This window comes from Bombus terrestris, chromosome 9, assembly GCF_910591885.1.
Source record: "Bombus terrestris chromosome 9, iyBomTerr1.2, whole genome shotgun sequence".
NCBI lineage: Eukaryota > Metazoa > Arthropoda > Insecta > Hymenoptera > Apidae > Bombus > Bombus terrestris.
In genome coordinates this window covers 6242333-6261472 of record NC_063277.1, presented here as the reverse complement: position 1 = coordinate 6261472, position 19140 = coordinate 6242333, and the positions used below count along the sequence as shown (strand labels likewise).

Here is a 19140-nt window from a genome sequence, read left to right as displayed (position 1 = left end):
CCCATTGTTAAGTGGCTTACCTGATCCAAAATACCATCTGTGCGCACCTTTACGCCAGCTGCTTGATATTTAATTGCTAATTAACCAACAGACTGCTGCGTACACTCTCCATTTTCTGTAGTTCAGAATCGTGAATAGAGAAAGAGACAAAGGAGGTCGTTATTAAATTCCATTATCTTGCCGCTGGCATTATCTGTTTTCGTGCACGCGCGAATAACCATGGTCCTGAGCCTGTGAACCTGTATTATTCTCTTCTTGCAGCCACGATAAGCGTGTTTTTGTGACTCTCTCAGCTACACTTACCTCAGGCAGTTCTCTGACTTTGCTAAACCACGATAAGCTCGGACGATTTGCTCTCCTGAAGATTCCACACTTTATTTACTTCATAAATACATTGACATTCACTACCGAATCAATTACTGTGCATACCGAATTAATTCCCGCATTTTCATAATCCTTTGATATGATTGCCTCGTTTCTTTCATTGTAGAAAAATATATAAGGGAAAGAATTTAGATCTATTATATAAACTCCCACGTGACGATTTATTGCATTTTAATCTAAAAGTAATTACTACAGAAAAATACCAAAAAAGAATTTAGGCAATTTATCGCATTTTAATTTAGAATTAATTAGCAAAATAAATTTAGATTTATAAATAATCCACTGTGATTTATTGCAGTTTTATTTGTAATTAGTTGTTATATTAATGTTACATATTAAAGTTATATTGTACAATTGTTTCATGGAAAGGGATTGTAATTTTTAATCTTGAAAATTAACTTCTTTAATAAACATATCGTACTAAATAGCTTCGTTCATAATGATTTTTATTTACCAGCTTCAACAAATTGATACATTGATTAGATATTTCACAAATATTTGTATTAAAGTGTCTATAGTATAGTTTTATCTATGTATCTAGTTGCATTGTAAATTGTAACGAAAAATGAAGTTGCTGTGAAAATAAATTCCTATATTTCAAAGATAAAAAAATTTATATAATATTACATGAAGGTTATACACAAGTCTTGTTTGAAAGCAAGAATGTTATTGTTTATACAGTGTCCGTGGAATCTGTAGATTTTAATTTAAAATTAATTAATGTCTGATGTAGTCTCGAGAATTTTCCATAACTTTGCCTGAGCGTATTTTTAATTTAAGGAGTTAATGAAATATAAACCTGCACGAGATGCTATTTCGTAGACTAATTATATAAGTGGGCATCGGAGTTCATCCAATTTCTGGGTGTAATTAATTATTCGTTGGTGACGATCGATTGACGAGCATTTTATTGAATTAATTATATAATTCTGTACCTTAGTTGCAGGAGTGTTATGTAATGTGCTATTATTATATATACGATAATGAAGTATAGATCAATCATTTTATTGTTCACAAGATGCGTTAGATATCTTAAAATTTTATTTTAATACTTCCAAATATAAAAAAGCTGCAATAAATTGCTTTTTCTACTATAACTAGTTTGTATAAAGAAATATCTTTCATATTTCTTCTTTTCTATTCGTTAATCGATTATAAAACATTACAAAATTTTATAGAAATTATATTTTAAGCTTAATATATTGAAATGTATTGAAATTCTTGAATTCAAGAATTCTTGAATATTAAATATTTATAATTGCTTATAGAGCAGTTTTTGTATACCATTTAGGAAAATAATGAAAAATAATGAAGAATATGAAGTTTCAAATATAATGTAATTTGTCATAAGATATTATTCGCAGTCTGTATAATTCTTTGTCAAATCAAATGATTGGAGTTGTTCAATAGCATAAACAAATGGAGCATAAAATACTCCAACCACTGAGCATCACATACCTAATGATCCATGCCGTGTTATACAGCACTCGTATAATTATAAATTCACCTAAAACGCGTAAACTTTCATCTAAATTTGAATATAAATTAATTGTCAAGTACCAACTAGTCTCTGGTTGCTAATTCTTGAATCCTTTTAACTATAACAATATAAATTAATGTAATGAAACTGTAATAATACACAATAATCACAAATAGATTTCGTTGTTACAGTACTTAATTATTTATTTCTTAAGTAGATGAAGCATTGTACAATGTCTTGTACGTTATTATTAGATTCAGTGTAACACAAACGATGATCATAGAATTCATTAACGTCAAGATACACGTGTCCGATTGACGGATGAATCCTGTTTACTAATTTATAGTTGTAGATACGAGCGTGGGATCTTCGTTTGTCACACGGTTAATGATGCATTCCGCGATTGCACACCAGCTACTTCATCATGTTTAAAAGATTAAGTTTCGTTAAAGCCTTTTTCGCAGTTAGATTTATAACCGTTACTAAATCGCGATGTTTCCATGTTCCATTTCTAAAACCGTCTACGATAAAAATTAGGCGAAAGCGTAGTGTTTTTAACTTTCTGCTTTGTAATATCCGATCTTCGATTTAGATTAATGACGATAATATTGAAAATCAGAAATAATATCTTTTTACTAATAATCAAATCTCCACATGAAATCCATGAAATCAAACGATCTTTATATCAAACGTTTCTTTGTGTCTCAATAGCTAAAGGTAGATCTAACACATTTAAAGTTTTGAAAGTAAGAATTCTAAAGTTTTAAAGGTCTTTAAAGTACAAAAAATTGTTAAAAAAAATTCGAAATATTCCGGAAAAATGTAATATCTAAAAGCCTGGACCACAGAGTCCCAATAAATTCTTCTCTTTTTCTAACTGTCTCGACGTTATGTAATTTGTTCTCCCGCTTTGGATGTGTTCTTGTAAAAGTTTTATTAAGTGGAGAAATTCACTCCAGAAAAGTTATGAATTTTCGGACGATGTCTCTTAGGGCATTATCTACGCCCTCTGGGACCATCTATCCATTAAAGTTCAGGTATGCATTGTGTTCAAATGCTGATAGTTATGAAGTTCTCTACTGGAGATCGTCCATTATCGTCGCCATGTGTGTTCAGTTCTTGCTTGCAACTATAACAGTACTATTCATAATTGCTGTTCAATTGGGAGATATACACGCCTGTTCTTATTACTACTGATTGCAAGAACTTCCTTTTGATTTTCTTTTTCCTATTTTTTATATGTGGCTCTCAAAAACCAAATTGATCAAATCTACTAGTGCTGAATTTTTGTATTCCATTACACAGATGATATATACATAGATACAAGATTTATATTCAGTCTTTAAAGAACAAATTGTTTACTTCTACAGTTTCATTTATCTCAAGAGAATGTCATAAATAATAATAAATTAAATAATTTAATAAGGTAAATCTAAGAAGATGTTGTTTGTAATATTATTATTTTTTAAATAATTTCTATTATAATTTATGTTAAATCGATCATTATGGTTTTTGACCAGCTCATTCATAGAAGGATTCCAATTTAACGAATTTTGTACCTTCGAAAAGTTTATACATGTGTGTAGCAGAATTTGGTTTCAATGTTAAATTTAATTTAAATTCTTTAGATTCAATATCACTTATTACAAATGAAAACCACAAACGAAAAACCTGTTACTGAATTTCGAAGCTGTTCTCTTGTAAAAAGCGGAAAACGTGACTTACCGTATTTTTCTCCTATATTTCAAATATGTATGATATTTTAATATTTTGTATTTCTCACTATATTATTGCAGCACGGAATTAATACTGACTTCGGTGACTATTAAAAACGTCATACAAGAAGTTGATAAACCGTTATGATTTAATGTCAATAATTAGGCATTGAAGCCTAAGTGATATAAGAAAATCATTATTTTAGAACAGTGGTGAATATACATAATGATATAGTAATGATCTTGATCTTATTAAAGGTTACAATTATCTACGAATATTATTCTTTCATTAGTCAGGTTGTCGTGACTGAAACTATGATATCGTCAGGAATTCCATGGACGATCGTCTGCTTTCGACGAAGTAATGATGGAAGCTACGATTTATGCGTAAATTCATCCGTTATTACAAATGTATCGCGCGTGATTATACTCGAATCACGTTAATGCAGCATATTGAATACGTGCCGTTTCTACGTCTCTATCCAAATGTCCTCTGCACTGTTAACCATATACGTGGCTTTTCTCTGAAAAAATTAAAAGTACGTCCATTAAAAAATTTTATTCAACAAATTATGCTATAACGAATAAAATATTAATTACTGAACGAAAATCTATTTGTCCTTCTGTTTTTAATTAATATTCGTATATACGTACTTTCTATGTCTATATATTATTGTATAAGGAAATTGTATAGGAAAAAGAAAATTTCAATGTGAATTTCTAATTAAATTTCAGCTTAAAGTAAATTTTAGGAAATGAGTGTAATCACCGATATGAAATTAACGTGCGACTTTTAGAATGAAAATTTCCTTTTTCGAAATCTATATGTGATATAAATATACTATGTATTTAAAAAATATTACTATGTTCAAGTAATTACGATCATATCGTTGAGGATTAACGATCTTTTACAAATTCGTATTTTTATTTGTACGTCTAAAAGAATAGAACTTAGAAGTAAAAATTTCTTTTGCCTATTAACTATTACACTAAACCGCAGATGTTTCTGTATGTATAAAATAATTTGGGAGTTCAAAAATACAGAAAATTCGCACGATATGTAAAAATATATAATATATGCAAAGTATGAAACTCATTACAATACTTCATGGATGAATCATTATTAGATTCCGTCAGTCTAGTTCCATTCATCGAAATATAAATTTACATAAACATCTACAGTCCAATTACTTTTTGAATATTTTACATATTTCTGCATATTACGTGTATTCTATAAATCGCTGTACTTTCAAATTCCCCAGAAACACCAAAAAATCTGTAGTACAGTGATCAGATACCAGCAATAAACTAGATGGTGTAACGAACATTGTCCGCTCGCACATAAGCGATTCAGGGACAGTTCGGACAAGGGGTCACTTGAGGTAATCGTCACCTCTTGCTCGACTCAAAAGGGAAGAGAACGGTAGAGTTAGTAGAGCTAGTGAGCGAGCGAGAAAGGAGACGCGAGAGGAAGAGAGAATCATAGAGTGGTTCGAAGAGGGGTTGAACAGGAATCGCAACATGGTTTGTTTGTTGAGATGTTAGCTTTTCGTCAAAGGGCGCTATTAGTATGCGGTTAGTATTACAGAACGTTGTATCGGGACACATAGATACCATGTTGCCATCTATTACCAATTCTCTGGCATGTGGACTGTCGATCTAGCCGATGCTCTCCATCTTCTCCCTTTCCTTTAGCCATACGCATACGTTCGTGCCCTCTATGAGACTTGGCTTGTGTTCCCAACGATAGATCTCTTTGTAGAACGATCGATAGAATCGGGGACCAGTTTTGTCGATCAGACCAATAAGACGATTAGTCTTGCTGAACACAATCCTTGGTGCTAGCAGGAAATCATTGTGTGCGCATTCCAGTATGATCTACCGTTCGAGATCACCGAGACCCCTTTACTCTGCTGAGTACTTGGAATACTTGGACAAATACCGTGGCTTAAGAGGACAAGATGGCCTGTACCTTGGCTACAGCCGCCATTGCCATTTGTTGTTTCTCGCGCCATGTCATTTGCTCAGTCAGCGCGGAATATTTTATGACGTGTGGTTACGCATCGAGGTACATACGGTTGTTTTATTGAATAATCGAAGTGGTTTCATAGAACCGAAATTAGCATAGGGCTTTGGAAAATTTCTTTTAATATTTTATTCGTAGATGTTTTTTCATGCACTTGTGAAAGAACTTAAATTTGGAGACTGCGAGTAAAAGATATGATAAGCAATGTTGAAATTCGTTAATCGATCCAGTTTTGGAGCTAAATATGTGTTTTTTGTATTCTTTAAAATTCTGAATATATTGTAATATTGCATATATAATATATCGAATATATTGTAATATATTGTAATATTAGAACGTTGAAAATATTAAGATATAATGTTTATCCTCATAATTACGTTTTCAACTTTTAAAAAAGTTCATGTCAACTTACTAGATATTTTTGTATCTTGTATCTTTTCAGTTAACAGGTTGTTTATTCTCAATTACGTCATATTAGAATCCTCCTGTTCGATGATAAAGTAACATTTAAACCAGAAAATTATTAAAAATGTACTCATCATATTTCCCTCTTGTGGTCTGTAAATATTTACATATTTATTTTCATCATATTACTTTGGCCATGTATAGTGATATTCATATCCATATTAAAGTCGATAGTGTTCTAGTGTTAATATATGTATAATTAATCTCTGATTATGTACAGACAATTCAAAATAAGAGAAATTGACCGGAAAAAATTGGTATACTTTTCCTAACTTAGAAATGGCCAAAGTTTCTTTCTATGTTTGTAATTTTCGATCGCTTCTTCGCTTTTAAAATGAAAATTGCGGAACTTTGGTTAGTAACCAACAAATTAGGACGCAAATAGTATCGCTGCTTTAATTGTTAGCATATTTTAACCGTAATTTTCCTCTGTTCCAGTTGTCTGAGCCCAAGGTCTGCGCTGTTCTACGAGTTCCCGCCTAACGGTAAGTCGCTTGGTTGCATGGACTTCGTAGGTTCATTTGTCACTGTTTAAGATTTAAAAGAGACTTGGAGAAAACTCCAGTTCAGTAATTCTACGAGTGCCTTTCATTTGCCAAGTAAAAGTAGGACGTATTCATTGTTTCAACCGGCAAAGACAAGCAATTGGATGAGAGTACCATATTATTAACAGACTGGCCCTATTCGTGTTGCATAAATTTCAAACGAATCTTAGTTCAGGATGTTGTTAGACTGAGATATCTCAAGGAACAGGAAATTTGAGAATGTATATGTGAAAGGATAACATCTTACTCCCTTGATGTTTATAGAAATTCTTGTCAAAACTCCAATGATAATAACAAACTTTTAGGAAGTTAGTCTATCTTTTTTGATAACGTATAGGTGCTCTAAGATATTTCGTCGATTTATGTTTCAGAAACTTGTTAAGTAGTTGGTTAAGCATAATATGTTCATAAGTAACTGGTTTGGAGCTATATTCTGAGAGCTATATTTATTTTTAATTAAAGTAAGGAGAAACTACGTTAATTGTATATATCTATTAAAAACAACCAGACAACGAATTGTAGAAATATCAGATTCAAATATATGTTCGTCTCGTTTTCTCCGATTAATATAATAGAGTAATGCAAATAAGACGAATGTATATTACAACTTAATATTTATGAAGTAAGAAACTTTTTAAAGTTTTCATAGCAAGAAAAGGTAGGAAATGTTTTAATATTTTTCTGAATTGAAATGTGGTACATGCATTAGCATTTACGTTTGAGGTAGCAATCGATTCGATGATTATACAAAAACATTTCTGTTACAATTCATCGTTTTGATTCGATTTTCAAACGACGCATTTTAAAATTCGTTGGGCTTTATATTTCATAACCGAAGCAACAAAAAATGCATATATGTTTTTATGAACCGTTTCCCTTGTTTCGATTGCCTCTGCGTGATTTCGAAATATGTTTGTCAAAACTTGGGATCATTGTTTGATGAATACGACTCACAGATTTAAATATCAGGATTAAAGCGATATATTTCTAATTTTTTTTATCTTATTGCCTGCATCCTTGTTTTTAATTCTTCCCTTATATTTAAAGATATATCTAGTTTATTATATTCTATATGTAACACTTGCATGGAAAATAAGAAAGAAATATAATAATTTCATACAAAGAAATATTAAATTCATTTTGGTTGGTGTATAAAACATTTCAAATTGGCACACCATTCTAATACTCGTATATTCATATAAACAATGACTTTCGAAATAATTTGAAATGCGAACAGTCATTGTAACGATTCATATGTATGTATTATTCTCTTAAATGTGTTGTTTTTTACATCTATCAATCTGTTTAACGTACATCATGTCCCAAACCTTTTATGAGTACCTAATATGCAACATTGTACAAAAACTGAAAATCAAACAGAGAAGGAAATTGAAGAACAAAAATATAGCCAATACTTTGTCAAGTACGCAAGAAGTTTCTCCAGAATACGTACATACAAACAATTTACATATATTACACATTAGAAAGATAAACAGTTTTCGTTGAAATTGTAGGTCTATTGTCCAAAATCGGTTATATCGAACTATTAAATACCTTCGTTCGAAATAAAAAGAACAAATTCATAATCAGTTTTAGATCCATATATACTTAATTGCTTCGTATAGAACAGAATAACAGAGATACACGCTGCAACCTTTATTTAAAAAAAAAAAACTAATTTTCATCTTATTCAGAATTCCTACAATGAAAAGTATTCACGCAGAAATATGTTCACCATTTAAAGTAAATTATAATTGAATATAGGCATTTAAATAGAATTGCAATTATTTCACGAAGTTGTCCGTTCTGGTTGACCTTTCAATTTAGTTTTGCGATGTTCTTTAATGGAACAGCATAATCCGTATCGTATTATCAAATGCGGTGGCATTGTAAAGCAAACAGTTATGGATATCAGTAGGTACAATAAGTGGTTGCGAAACAGAGTTTTCATCCGCAAGAGAAAAGGAGAGAGAGAGAGGGGGGACAGAGAGAGGGGAAATATTTGGTCTGAATACAGTCCCGGAGTTATTTAATGCGTTGACTAAGATTCTACACGGTGCATGCATTCACCGAAGCGATATAGAGGCTTATTCCAAGAAGGAACGTTGCTCGTTCGTGCACGTCACTCCCAATGAAATATATCTAAATGGTGCAACAATGGGCTAGCGCGCTCACGATGGTACTCGGCCATCTTCTTTCCGTGCTACCATTCCAGGGAGACTGCATCGTTATGCGAAGTTCGCCACGCGCCTTTGAAATTCTCCGCTTGGCGGAGATCGGTCCATTTTATGCGTGCAGCTGCCTCCGCATATGCCTACCCTTGCGTGTCTTTACTCTATACAACAATGATGTCCTGTATCTTATCTGTTCGCGGATTATGCGAATAGCAATAGCCACGGACTTACGTGTTTATAACGGTGCGCACGAATTGCGTCTAACAGACAAAGCACTACGATATAATTTTACCGTGAACCACAAAAATATTCGTATACGTTCTTCTTTTTTGAAATATCTTTAGACGCTGATGTGATGCACTGTAAGTCACAGTGTTGTATTCGATACGGGTATGCTAATTATAAAAATTACTCTTAATTCTTTCCTTACGTCCGTAATTTTTCTGCATTTCATCAGGTACTTTTTCGTTTCACAATCGAAACATAAAATAGAAATATCAGAATAGACTCATAGGCGACAGTTAGAACAAATCTTTGATAAATGTTAAATTCACTACTTAAAATTCGAAATAATTCATGAAGACTTTAAAGTGTGACACTTTCTGGCCACTATGAAAATATCGGACTCCTGACCTATCTTACCACGATTTAAAAGTGGATCGATCGATGAAAATAGAAGAAAAAAGAGCGGAAGAAACGTCTTATCATCATCCTAGGTGTATAAAAACACTTCAATCCACAGTCGATTTCCACGGCTGCAGCAGTGCAGCAGGAACGCTCTGGAACGTAGTAATATCGAAGGTAGACATCGAGCACGAGAAATAAAATCAAGAAGAAGGGCCGAAATGGCCGCGTCGTATCATTGGAATTTTTCAAGATATCGAAAAACACTTTAGATCCCATATTGGAGAGGCAGTTGGCGCGCAAGCCAAGGAGGTTAGCATTGATATTTCATTTCTATTGACTTTACTTTCTATCCTCGCTCCTTCGGCCTCACCATTTCCATTGCTATGAATATATAATTAAGAGGAACGTCCTCTCGTACTATTCGTGAACGTACAATGGCTCACGAAGGTATTTCAACACTTGCCACAGAAAACGTTTATCTACACATATATACATTGTACGTGTTATATAAAAGATTTAAAAATTTCATTGGATCAATAATAAGGCACGACTGTTATGATTATATTGGAAAGTATTGGGTTAAATGTTGGACTGAATATTTGCCGGCTTTATCGGAGTCCGTGAATAGATATGCGTCGAAATAATTTGAAATTTTTCATGAGATGTACATTGAGTAATTGATTAATATATCGATATCTGTTTATATTGTTTAATGATATTCAATCCAAATATTTTAATTTAATTAGCAGTTGATGCATATTAAGGTGACTTTCCATCAAAATATACATACAGTAGAACTATTTTGAATATTTGCATAATATGCATCAAAAATAAATATCCAGATACATAAATGCCCTCACGAAGTTTTCGCTTATTCCTCCAGAAATATTTCAGTATATTGTCGTCAAATAAATAATAAGTAATTCCAAAGTCTCTGAAGAAACGTGTGATCTAGCAGTTCTGTTTTACTCTCACGTAGACAGTACGACAAAGATAAATCAGATTAGATCAAGAACGTACTCTAAATGGTATGCGTTTAACAGTAATTTCATGTAAGAGGCGTCGATGTCGGATTGTTACAGGCCTTAGATGCTGTCACCGAATACAGCCAGCTACCGAATTCAAGCATAGACCAAAACTTGCGAAGCTTGCCGGAGTACGCAAACACGTTCGCTCAGCTTGCTTGCTTGTTGAGCGAAATGCTTCAACTGCGACAAAGCAAGTGTTTGTTTTAACTGGAATCCAAGAGATAGTTATTTGCAACAACACTGTGCAGGGAAAGACTGAGAACAATCGATTGGATTGATTTTTCATAGAATTTAATATATTTTATAGAAGCTACACTGCACGGAATAATCGAAGGATCGTTACTTTGAACGGTTTCATTGTATTAATCAGGTTTCAATATGTTTGCGTTTGATTACATTTATTTACGTTGCAATTATTCACAATATATTACAAATTTATTCGTATATATCAACTTTGTACGTAAAAAAAGATAGATTTTAAAAACAATCATTTTAAAAAAGGACAGATACAAGAAGTTGATATAAAAATTTCAGTGAGATGGAAAACGATCCTCTAATCATTTTGAGCAGTGTACTGTTCGTGAATAATCTAAAAAATTTCAATGAGCAATGAGTTCTTAGAGATGAAATTGTGCAAGTGGTATAGTCTTGTCGCGGAAGCAAGTCTGATAAACTGCTTATTCTTACATGTGTGTTTTAGTAGTGAACACATCAATGCTCTTTGGGGCTATTAATTTCTGCACCTGCTCAAGGAAGTTCAGCTGTTCAAATAAGGAATGAAATAGCCAACATGTATTTCCTCGAGAACCATAATTTCCCTATAACAAATACATTATAGAATCGTCACGTATATTGTATACAAAAATTACACTGTAGCTTGAATTTTCACTTTATACATTTAATTTATAACTACGTGTTTGTAATTTTAATGATAACTTGTTACATAAATGATAAACTCGTTTGAAAATGTAACCGGGAAATATTTATTGTTGCTTATGTATTTATAATACTTCCTTACTTGCACCCTGAAAAATACGTGCAACTACAATGATTTTTGTTTAATTTGTAATATTAATTGTCATGTTCGAAAAAATTTTTCTATATTTATTTATTGTACATATACACATACATATGCAGTGTTGCGTTAGATATAATATTCGTTGTAACTTTGTAAAGACGCGTTATAAAATATGGTCCCTCTGTTTGTTGAAGAAAGTAGAAAAGCCCGCCTTGTATCTATATATAGGACAAACTATTTTATACCAGTGAGCGTGAGCGTACGTCTGAAAGTTTCGGAGAGAAGAGAATTCGCTTGCAAACTCGTTATCTTAGCAATCATATACAGGATATACAAAAAAATTCACCGAAAGTCGATAGAATCGTTATTGCGAGTGTAATTTCTTTGTTCTCTGTTATTTCTGTCTCAAACTTATATCGAATTGATCGGAAGCTTCATCGTCTCTACAGAACGATCCATTGAAAACCACTCAACCGGTTATATATTTCTCTTCATTGGTAAAGGCCCCTTTTCGATTATTTTCTCGTCTTCGGCTTTCCTCGTTTACTCCACAGGAAGTACCATCAACCTTTGATCTATCTTTGATGCAATCAGCTTTCGTTTTAAATAAAATAAATTATTCATCTTTTCGTTGGCAAAGCATCGATATATATGAGCGATTTCGAAATCAAATTCTTCTATTTCATTTCTTGGAAGTTTGTTAAATTAGATTATCAGAGTACATAATTATTGCTTAATTCATCCAAAACGATTAATCTCGATCGAACCGATCCATTTCTCTTCAAGAGGAAATGCTAAGGAATGTTGTAATATTTTCTCCAGGCTTTTAAAAATATTTTACCGAAGCAATTACGAAATAAAAGTTAAAAAATCTTATTTTATGTCTTTACTTGTTATTTAGAATGATCTGCAATTATACTAACTGATAGAGGAATAAATGTCTGTAAAGCTTAATTTGAGTTTTTGGCACCCAACGCGGCGTGAATATCTGCACGGCCAAATTAAGGGAAATTCCAACTTGTTCCATAGTCGCTTGGCACGCTAGGCAATCACGGGTACCACTACGTACAACTAACTGGTAGAACAATGCTGTCATAAACCACCTCCCTCCCTTGAGGAACATTTTCAAAATTCAATACAACCTCATCCCGGTCAGTGTGACCGTGTCAATCAAAAAAACGATTAGGTGCTTTATTTTGAAGAAATTTTCACCTCTATGACAAACGTGCGCAGAAAAAGAAATGTCATGTAGTCAGTCATATAGTCATGATTAATCACTAATAAACGCGGAAATATATATATACTTTTTAATTAATATTCAGTACTCCTTTGAATTACGGAGTCGAATGTCACACGTTGTATTTATAAGATTCAAGATAACCTTCGTATCTTGATGAAATAGTAAAACAAGAAACTAGTTGTTACACTGTATCTATGTCTTGATATCATGCTACATTTGAAACAAAAGAATTTCATATAACGAGGGATTATACAAGTAGGCAATATACTACGATTGTCCAACTAATGTTGAAATAAGTGTAAAGTTTCAATATTTGAAACTTTTGCTTAAAATCACTGTAAAATATTAAAAAATTAGAGAACACGAAAAAAAATATCCAATCGTTCTATGATATTTGCGCCAGAAAATAAAAAAATGTTTATATCTAGATACTCATTTGTGCACGCTATAGTTAAGAAAGTAAACGGTCACGCGAATTTTATATATTTTGCCCTGGAAGTCATGATAGATTGAAATACACTGCACCATACATTTAATTTCTGCAAAATATTATATCGCATTTGCGCGCTTGTTTTCTGACAATATTACCAAAGTCATTTTCACTGTTAAAAATTCGGTAGTCCATGAAATTTTATCAGTTGTAAAAGTTTAGTAACGTGGGTCACGGATGATTACCGTGCGAATCAACGTGTTAAACGAATGCGGATACGAATATTTCAGAAATCGTTCATTTCAAGGGCGGTTCAACTGTTATTTACAGTGTCGCAAATAATCGAATGAATCGGAGTTGGCCGCAACATCGCTGTCCATTAATGGATAATTCAGGCGTGCCGTTAGTTACTCTACCTACCCGATCCTCTCGCTCTATGCTGCGACAGTATATTGTATTAGCGTCAACACATCCGTTTATTAGCACCGACAACAGCACCACCTAATTAGCTGCCTTTGCGCCATGAACGTTAGCTGGAACGAATTATCATGCTTCCAACTCAATGCTTATCGTCAAGCTAACTCACCAGATCCGCCAGATACACCTCTGATACTGGTGGTTGCTTCTCTTACGACACACCTAACGTCTATTACTTCACTTGATTACCTAATCGACATAATTATCTGTTTCGGTCAAATGGTCAAATACGTTAGTAGTAATTGGTTGTCATGTAGCAGTCGCTGCGCAATTAGGTAATGCCCTAGCCATTGTCATTGCATATTCTGATCATCTGATCATCTAAAATCCTTGATTCTATATGGATGTATGAGAAACTTGGCTAAACAGCGTGGCAAATATTTAAATCGGTAACAATATCTGCGTTTGGTATCAATCTGCTTGACTCTTTCGACTTTGATAATGTATCTATAAGTAGTAATCTTTGGATTAATCAATTTTGGGATACCGGAGTAGTAAAGTTATCATCATAATTATACCTATATAATTTTTCTTATGACTTCGTAAAAATATACAACTATTAATGCAATTAATGTACTGAAATATCTAGATAGCGAATATATTCTAATTTTCTAAATTTTCCGCGTAATATACAGTTCATACGTTCATTTAAACAGCGCGATACGATAATTAACGCGTGCTCGCGTTTTGTTGGAAATTATTTGCATAAGGCGAGAAAACAAATGAGTTTTCCGTGTAATAATCAAGGCGTGTATTTCGTGAATTGCAAGTTACCACTGTACCAACACGAATGACGGTTTGGCGAGTGTATGAGTCTCACTGCAAATCATAAAGAACTTTTAAGTCAGACTTTATGCTTCTTAAAACGCCTGTTCCCAGCTGTTGCAAACTTGTCGGCCGGTTATAATTCCGTAACAAATGTCTCTAGCTTCATTTCGAGGATCATTTAGTCAAAGTAAAAATAATATTTGATTTAACGGACCTGCGAGACTAAATAAACAATCCAATTTATGTGCATTTCGTCGAGCACAGTTAGAAAATATTGTTTCCTCTGGCTACGAAAAAGTATAGAAAACTAGATTTACATCGAACTGTAATCTCTTTTTGAAGTTCTTTTTTCACGTAACTATTTTAGAAAAAGAGTTTCTCTATCTTGAATAAAATTTCAAAGAATATTAATAATTTTTATGATGTGAAAATTTTATGTAAAAACTAATATAATATGACCATATAACTTTCTACGAGGAGCTTTTTTCTTTTGTATTTAATGAAAAAAATAATTATGTCTGCAAATAATACATCAACATCTTATAAACAGTACGCTTAGAACAATCTCGAAATTTTTAAATATTACTTATCCAGATGATAGTCGAAAATTTTACCATCGATAATGCATTCTGATCTAAGTCGATATCAAAATTTGTTCTGAAGATACTTTAACACTTTAAAGTATAACTGCAAGTCTATAGAACTAAGAATGATAGACCGCAGTAGTTTGACCAACATCTTTTACAGGAAACGTGTATGTTTAATAGTAGCGATAGTAAAAAAAAAAAAAACGTGGACGCTGTCTGTCACTGACCAACGCACTGTTAACCAAGTTGTGATTGGTTAATGATGCGGCACGAGTGAAAGGTCCGCGCATGTGAGAGAGACAACGATAGAGAATTGTTGAACATTCTTTTGACAATTCTTGAACAATTCTTTTAACGACGATATCTCAACAACGGAAAGTATGATCGAAAAGAAACAAAAAGCATTTTGCAGAGGAAGGTTTACTATTTTTGACGATTCTAATTTGATTCATAAAATTTTCATTAGTTTTGTAACAGTAATTGTTTGAACCTTTAGTAATTCTAATAGGTGTTACTTGTGTGTTTAAGGTTTATTGGAATAAATATGTATATTTCTTGGACAATGTCGTTCATAATGTTATTAGAGAGCTATGTGAATATTGAAAAATTTCGAATAAAATATCAATAAGGTTAGTTTTAAATTTTTTAGACAATTGGAAGATCAATTAACGAAAGTGAGTGCTTCTTTACTTATTCGCGAAAAATTTAATAGCAATTTAATAGCAATTGAAATTTGACCGGAAAAATAAGAATATTTTATTAGAAAACTAAATGCTTTATCATACTTTTAACAATAATTTTTATTCTTACTTTGACAATCAATGGAAAACTTTTCAAGGAACTATAATTTATAATAAACGTGTCGTTCGTATCTGTTGTAGAAAACATATATTAATTTTTTAAATGAACTAGACTGCGAAAAATCGTCTGACCTATCCTCGATACCGCCTACTGGGCTACGAATCCACCAGAAGCCACTACTATTCCGAGGAGGATCGTTCCTATTTTACCAAAGTGGATAGCGAACAGGCAGGCAAGAACGATACATGTAAAGAATACAAGAGACTCGCGGGACTATGGGGTCGGAATGTCGACTCGTAATATCGAAAATATATAGCCGTGCCTGTAACCACAAGTCATGTTCAATCGAATGAATCGTATGGAATAAAAATAAACCTGCCCATCGGAAACGAAAGGTCCAATACCGTTTTCTTTATCGCAGGGGGCCACCGGAACGGGAAGCAACACAGCGAAGGAAGAAGAGACATCGAGGAACAGAGTAAAATGTAAAAGGCAAAATGAAAAGTCGAGAAGAGAAAGAAGGAAAAAGCTAAGAGAAGCCGTAGAGGGTCTCGAACAAATGTTCCTCTCCGACACATGCATCAAATCTTAAAATTGCGTGAGAAATAAAGCCTGCTTGCTCAGCGATAAGCAACGACAGAATCATTCAATTTTGTCTTTTATCGAATTTCTGTTATCTGTTAATTCTCTATAAAAGAATAATCTTTTATAGTTTTATTTTCTACTTTTTTTTATATTTATATTCGAATGATTTGTATTGTATTTCTAGAATAGTAAAGATTTCCTTTTTCTTTTTTTTCCTTTTTTGAGTAAAGGTAGAAATGTGTTGGTCATTTTAACTGCTTCTCAAATCGTTGATAGTAAGTAATAAATAGAAACTTAATTAGTACGAAACTCGATCAATAATTTTAATATTCCTGCATTGTAAGGCAGTCGTCTGATAGGAAAATTGAAAAATACGTGAAATAAAATGTATTATATGTGTCAACGATATATAATCTGAAACGAAAATTAAAATATGAAAATTAAGATTAAATAATTTAGTCGAAACCGTTATGAATCATTTATAATTAAGTAAGAATAAAAATATTTATTATACCATTAGAGGTAATTTATTATCTATATAAATAGAAAGTAGACTTTTTAACGTTAAGTAACAATTAATACGTAGAAATAGAAATTTTACGAAACATCAAAGTTGAAAGAAGCCCTTAAACCAAGCGAAAGAAAAGGAATTAAGGTAAATGAAAGCAGAAAATGAGAGAAACGAGCAGTGGATGATGCTGCCTTACAGTCTGACGGAATTTTTTTCTAGCAGAGCGTTCATCGCAGTGTATTCTTTGCAACGCTCTCATTATACCTTTCTTTTCGGTAATGCAGCAGAAACTGGTAAACGGCTAGGTGAGAACACTTGCTCTTACGTACACGTATGCTAGGTGAGAACAGATAGTGAAATGGACCAATGCTCTTTTTAAAGCTACTTGACTGAAATGATAGGGTTCAGAAAATACAATAAAATTATAGGATGTTAAATGTTACATGCATGTTGTAATTTTATGCAGAAACATTATAGTGTGTCGAATGATTATCATTCACAAATTTAATCTTTTATCAATATCATTCTCTATTTTCAATCGTCCGTCTCTATTCTCATAAAATAAATTACACCACGTCGTATAGAATATTCTTAATCCACCAGAAGCTCGAATATCAGAAATTATGTAATAATGTAATGAATGTCGTTGTTACAAACTTTTCATTTTATTGTAGAATAGGAAATAAAATTAAATTAAGGTGTGCGAATTGTAATAACATTACGATATTGTAGAATGAAATTATATACTTCCAAGTAACTGTAAGAATTCCCACTTTTTGCAATAAAAGATGGTAATTTAGAAACTTCTATGCCCGATTATTTATTCAGTCTACTGAGACTGAGCGATCTTTATCTTTAAACTTCTGAGCAAGCCCATATTATACATTTAATCATAAGAAATGAAACTTTTCAAATGAACTAATTTCAATTCGGACAAGTAGAAAATAAAATTAACATAATTCGCAATGCTTACAATTCAAAGATAAAATCTAATTCTTACAAATACTACAATCAGTACTAAACAAAAATAAATAGATCGTCATTTATCCTTATAAAATATAAAAACTACTTGTATCTCAGCTAAACCTTTTCAGTTGTTAAATTAGTATCATAAATTCTAAAACGCAAGTAGAAATCGAGATGGAGAGTGGAAGGCAAGTAAGACACCATAGAATGGCTGCGTAAGAAGACAAATACAGCGGAAGAGTTGGTTGCGTTACAGCTGGTTGCATTCGTGACATCCTGACGTCCCTGAATTTCGACTTCATATTCCTCTGTTGTTCGTGGCTGTTTCGACCTTTCGCCTTATCTCGCCTTGGCCCTCGCCGAACTTTCTACCTTACCGCATCTTAAAATACCTGGGTGTAGCTGAGTGAAAAATTATCCAATTCCCAGAGATTCCTTACCAGAGGTGCGAAATGCATTTTCTTGAGTAATGGTCAAAGAAATTTCCTATAATTCACGCATGGCGTACCTTAGTATTGTTTCGCATATATGACATCCGCGAACTGCGCTATAATAACTATAACAATAAAGAACTATAAATGAACGAAATAAGAATTCAAAAATGTTTTGATATATTTTCGAGAGCAATACGATTTTCATAAATACATGATCTCTCCGTTGAAAAATAAACAAAATCTACTACCTCGTGCATAAATCTGCATAAAATTTCGAATAATTGGAATGAATTTCGTGTTCTATGTAAAAATCGCTGTATATCATTTGAAAAAAAGATGATCAGAAACTAATAAGTAAATAATATTATAGTCAATAAATCTGTTGAGTCTTTAAAATGTTAATAAATATCGCATCTAGTCACTAATTTATCACTAATTGGTATAATTATGTGAAATTCACACACTACTTTTATGAATCGGCCAAAATGTTGGAATACCTATGTGAAATAAGGTATATTGAAATCTTTCATGAATCCATTTATACATTTATTGAATATTTAACAAATTAACGGTTTGTACAGAAAGAATGTACTATTTGTCTTACATATTGATAGCTTATATATACAAGCTCATAGCATGATGCATTTCAGATAGTTAAAATTCGGTTTGTTATGACACCGAACGATCAAATTAAATTTTTCGCAGTTTGGAAAGACTCATCCGGTGTTGTGGCGCGATTGGTTTTTCATTTAGTCGGCAATAAAAGTTTAGACAGTAACCGCACGTGTAACGGAGACTCCGATAATTAGTTCATCGGGAGGAAGACAGAGAACAGAAAATGGTAGGAACGGTGGCCAACAAATTCAATTGCTTCCTCAC

The 19140-nt window shown here is 32.6% G+C and overlaps 1 protein-coding gene across 2 annotated transcripts in view; it reads left to right on the top strand.

Moving 5' to 3' along the window:
- LOC100650408 (SAM and SH3 domain-containing protein 1) overlaps positions 1-19140 on the top strand; it is a 387188-nt gene that overhangs the window by 296086 nt on the left and 71962 nt on the right. For both annotated transcript variants that reach the window (XM_012311947.3, XM_012311946.3), the window contains exon 4: positions 6509-6555. In XM_012311947.3, the coding sequence (XP_012167337.1) occupies positions 6509-6555 (47 nt within the window). The remainder of the gene's footprint in view (positions 1-6508; positions 6556-19140) is intronic.